General features: G+C 35.3%; 3 protein-coding genes across 9 annotated transcripts in view; 2 read left to right on the forward strand and 1 right to left on the reverse strand.

Moving 5' to 3' along the window:
* The window catches only part of lpar2b (lysophosphatidic acid receptor 2b), a 17567-nt gene extending 16349 nt beyond the window's left edge, over positions 1-1218 (forward strand). For all 4 annotated transcript variants that reach the window (XM_026198131.1, XM_026198052.1, XM_026198266.1 and 1 more), the window contains one exon: positions 1-1218. This exon is cut by the window's left edge and continues 892 nt beyond it. The gene's annotated coding sequence lies outside the window, so the exon portion shown is untranslated.
* The window catches only part of LOC113039050 (zinc finger protein 501-like), an 847435-nt gene that overhangs the window by 526292 nt on the left and 316143 nt on the right, over positions 1-5000 (forward strand). The window lies entirely within an intron of this gene.
* The window catches only part of soul5l (heme-binding protein soul5, like), a 6081-nt gene continuing 4905 nt past the window's right edge, over positions 3825-5000 (reverse strand). For 2 of the 3 annotated variants that reach the window (XM_026200272.1, XM_026200397.1), the window contains exons 7-8: positions 4577-4682; positions 3826-4483 (exon numbers count right to left, since the gene is read on the reverse strand). In XM_026200272.1, the coding sequence (XP_026056057.1) occupies positions 4580-4682 (103 nt within the window). In that variant the 3' untranslated portion in view covers positions 3826-4483; positions 4577-4579. Of the gene's footprint in view, positions 4484-4576; positions 4683-5000 lie in introns of all 3 variants that reach the window. The other variant, XM_026200353.1, reaches the window with a different exon arrangement.

The raw sequence follows: 5000 nt of genomic DNA on the forward strand, positions 1-5000 counted from the left end.
TTGTAAAACTGATTCCTTGAGTTAAAACCACTGGTTTGAGATGAATAGGCCTGTCCCAGGGGTGTCAGATCTGTTCCTGGAGGAGTTTGGTTCTATCCCTGCTCAAACACACATCATGAAGTTCTCAAACGAGCCTGAACGATGAGATTAGCTGGATCGGGTGTGTTTAATTAGGGTTAATTAAACACACTCGTGTGTGTGTGTGTGTGTGTGTCGCTGTCAGAATCAGATCCCAGAGGAAATGACGAGTAACTCTTCGACAGATGCCGACACAGATGATCTCGAGTGTAATAGTGAGTGCAGACTAACGACAGGTGCGCGTGCTCGCTGAACCGGATCCGGTTCTTCCGCATTCACGCGTCACGTGATGTGTAGTGAGTCTCGGTCCAAACCGGTTCACACCATATGAACCATATTATGCCTTTAATCATCTGAGGGCCAAGCACATATAAGTACATTACACACAAACTACATATAACAATGAGACGAGTCGTGGAGAAAACACATTCCAATAATACTTCAAATTCATATATATATGCTTTGTACATTAACTCTGTATCATATTTAATCTGAAATTACTTGTACAGACAGTTTAAGACAGAACTTCTGATTTTAAGTTAAAATAAGGACATTTTTACAGTGCATACATTAATTTTAAAGATCCATTTTACTGTGTGAGGAAAGCATTGTCTTTATAGAGAATGATTGTTGTTTGCTAAATTAAATTGTCACTTAATTGAATCCAAAGTAAATTACAAGTGATATCTGGAAATAACAAGCTGTAATTTTTTTCTGTTGGATGTATAAACCTCACCCTTTTAACAACTGAAAATCAATCTTATTTGTCACAATGTTAGATGAGTAATGAGGATCTCTGTCTCCCTCTGCTGGAGGAGCAACAACTGTTCAACGAGGTTAGTTTATTCTGTTTCAGCTTCGAATGAAGATCAGCAAACGCAGAATATATTTGTTCATTAAATGTTATTAATTGTTTGCAGTTTTAAATGTTTCTTCGATGATTACAGCACTGATTTGCCAGAGGCAGCCCATCGATAGAATACACTACAAGTAAATGGGCCAGCAGATGTTAGATATTTTCTCATGTCATCTCATGTCACTGGATAAGTTTGTCGTCTGAAGTTGTGTATCATATGGTGGCACAAACTTGCTCACTGTATTGTAAAAGTGTAAGGTGAGAAATAAAGAACAATATAAAGACTTTTATGAAGTAACAACTATTTAACTTTTTTCTCCTTAAAAATGGCAGTGCATGATGTGGAGAAGCTGTTTGTTTGTCAGTAATATATATCTGTTACAAATCAGCAGAGACTGATACTTCACTTCTGCCTGTCATGTGTTCCTAGTTTGCAGATCTGTTTACAATGGTCTTTCAATTCAAGAAAATACAGCTAACCTTATTTTTATGACCAAAATCCGTTGACGTTATTATTAAGATCTTTTTTTATTTAAATAACACCAGGGATCTTCAGTATTCACATCTAAACCTTAGTTCATTCTCAATAAGATCTTCTGTAGACGTCTGACAGAAATAAAGTCAGTCTGGTTATTAATAAGTGGAGCTGGTGATGCTGTTTGTGGGGTTGTTTAATCAGATCTTGAGAGATTTCATGTATATTATTTCAGTTGATTTCATCTAAGGCTGTGTCTGAAGTCAGTTGTAGTAGTTCTTGTGTTTCTCTTTTCTTCAGTGATTCTGTTTGTTAACAGCAGCTGTTCATCACTAATTCTCAATCAGCACTTAGTTAATCGCTTAATCACTTGAATGCAATGTATATCTTCTTTTTCTGAACTCAACTGAATTAAGTTCAGATTACTTATATCTGTTAGTTTTAAAACTTAAATGGTTTAAGGCAATCGGTTTGAGTTAACCTAACTTGTCAGGTTTTTAAGGTATCTGTTTCCTGAAACGGTTTGAGTTGAGTTACTTGTCAGGTTTGGAGCTCTCGACTGCAGGAGGTTCTTTCGCAGAAGTCATGACCAGCTTCATCAACGAGAAACAACATCTGCAAACTCTGAAGGACCGTGTGTGACCTGTCTGGAGAAGGAGAAGCTCCACGTGTTCACCAGCAAGAGTCCAGAGATCCGGCGCTTAGCCCAGAAAAATCCATCTATGGGACTTTTTATTTTAATACAAAGATTCAGCTTGTCTAAAATATACAAAAACAAGAAAAAACAAATTTAAAACATTTCAAGTTTATCCCTTATAACCTGACACATATGCTGATGTTGTGTCTCTCTCTCACTTTTCATTTTGTCTCTGTTTTCTTTTCTTTTCCAATCAAGCCTGACAGGCTACACTCGTCCTGTAGAACAGGGATCAGAAGCAAACATTAAGCAGTGCACTGACATACTCTTACTCTACAAACATATACCGGTCAAAGGACTTTCTCTCTGTGTTTATGGACACTTAAAGCAAGTATAATTATAAACGCAGGGCTCTATACACTTATATTTTTGAAGGAGCACTTACACAGCACTTACAAATTGCATAAATAATCTTATGAGGCTAATGTATCAAATATAACATTTGGAATACAGAAATATGAAATTATGAAAAACATTAGAATGGTGCTTTGCCACTAGGTGGCGGCATGACACTGCCTTAATGAGTGAGTCTGTGAGTCATTTAACCAATGGATTCATAAGAAACGGATGATTCATTCAGAAAAAAAGTATGCTAAAAGTTACTAAAGCAAATGTATTCAGTAAACATCGCTGTGTGCTGCTGCAGAGCACAAGAACATGCTTTGTTTGGAAACATTTCCTTTGCGAAATAGGTCTTTTTTTTTAATCTTGTTTATTGAATTGTTGTCCTGACAGAAAAGTCTGCCACAGACCGTGCTTAGCAAACATTATAACCGCTCTGTGTGTGTGTGTGTGTGTGTGTGCCTGTGTGTGTGTGTGTGTGTGTCCTGTAACGTTAAATCAGACACAAATAAAACTGAAAAAGAAGTATAATACTATGATTAAAAGTTACAGATACCTGAAGCTGTTGTATCTTGGCGTTCAAGTGTTGCCTGGGGGTGTTTTACTTCCTTTTTTTTTTTTTAATTTTGAAATATCCATTTTAATTTTCAAATAAATGTATGTATGCATATATATATATATATATATATATATATATATATATATATATATATATATATATATATATATATATATATATATAATATAGTTTTAAAGCAAGTATTATATCCATCAAGGACACATTAAATGATCAAAAGTGACTTTCTATCTCAAGTAAACACTGTTATTTTTAACTTTCTATTCATCTGTGAATCCTGAAAAATAAAACCTATCACAGTTTCCACACAAATATTGCTTTTTTCTGAAAACAACTGATAAGTTGTATTATATATATATTATATTATATTATATATATCGGTATATCACGGTACTGTTCATGCACAAATATTTCTAGATACATCTTTCATTACATTAAATTTTTCCAGATGTTTACTGTATTTGTATTTTCAGTTAATAAAGGCTCTTGCTGAATGCATGAATGTAAATGTTCAGACAAGACTCTACACACAGAAACTTTCACTTCATCCTCTCACTGATCACTTTTGAGATTTTGATTATTTTTCTTCCATAATCATGTTTCTTCTTCAGGCTAGTGAACAAAATTAATCCACAAGGATTTATACACCATTTTATTCTTCAAAACATGGTCAAAAGAGTTTGTTTTCTGATTTATGGAGGGATAAAAAGAGAAATTCTGAATTATTAATCTGGCTTTTTTCAAAGTTCAGATGTATGTATGCAAATTAGTGCGTTTTTCGTTATATAATTAATTTGCATATTTTGTAGATCAAGGATGCTGATATTAAATAGTTATTTATTTCCTTTATTCACCTGCAGTGTCTTAAATTGAACAAACTGAATATATTCTGTGTGAAAACTGAGCGTCTTAGTTTCTGACTCGTCACAGAGCAGATGAAACATGTTTTAAACAGCTGTTCAGATTCTGACATTTGCTGTTTATAAAAAAAACCCAAATACTTAAAGACATATCTAGTTTCAAACAAACACTTTTTATGTTTTAATTTGGACCAAAACATTGCCATATCATGATGTAAGATATCTGAAATATGCTACACGTGCTGTTTTGTGTAATATTTAGAAATGTTGTGTACTGATTTGTTGATATGTGTTATTTGTGTGTTACTGTCACACAGGACACACGTTTAACCTGCTCAATGTGATCAAACGTTAGTGTTCACCAGTCAACTCTCCGTTCACAAAGCACTGAAGATGTAGAAACAGAGGTGTGAGCAGGCAGAGTTTATTAGCCGTCGATGAACATTCCTCGGCTGTAAACACACACACAGAAATCTGCTGAATGAAGCGGATTACAGGAATACTGTGTGAGAGCGAGAGGAGGAGCGCTGCAGGCCTTCGGTGTGTGTTTGCTTATAGCACAACATTCAGACTGTGTCAGAGAACGAGCATCTGCTTCCTGTGAGAGCGGAAGAAGAAAACCAAGACATGAGATCAGACACTGACACGCGGCTGGGTCGAGTGTGTGTGTGTGTGTGTGTGTGTGTGTTACCCGTCAGTGTGTGCCAGTCGGGAGCGGTGTGTGTTCCTCTCCGCAGACCGGATCTCCTTCAACCACGTACCACACCTCATTGTGTCTGTTCAACAGCTTCAGAGGACTAACACACACACACACACACACACAATAATAATAATAATAATAATATAAAATAAGCAGTTCATGTATCAAGATCTCCATGAATAAAAGTCAAACATAGTACAAACAGAAATAAAGTTGTGCTGAAACTCATTTAACTTCTGTATTTGAGAGAAAGGAGGAGAATTGGAGCGTCTCACATCATCACGACAGATTTCAGAAGACCAAACTTTCTTTGGAATAACATGCAGAGAAACCACGCAAAGAAATCAATGTACTATGTACTATATATATTTTTTTTAAATTGATACTGTTTTTAATATTTTGTGATTTTGGGGGA

Source organism: Carassius auratus, chromosome 1 (assembly GCF_003368295.1).
Source record: "Carassius auratus strain Wakin chromosome 1, ASM336829v1, whole genome shotgun sequence".
NCBI classification, from domain to species: domain Eukaryota; kingdom Metazoa; phylum Chordata; class Actinopteri; order Cypriniformes; family Cyprinidae; genus Carassius; species Carassius auratus.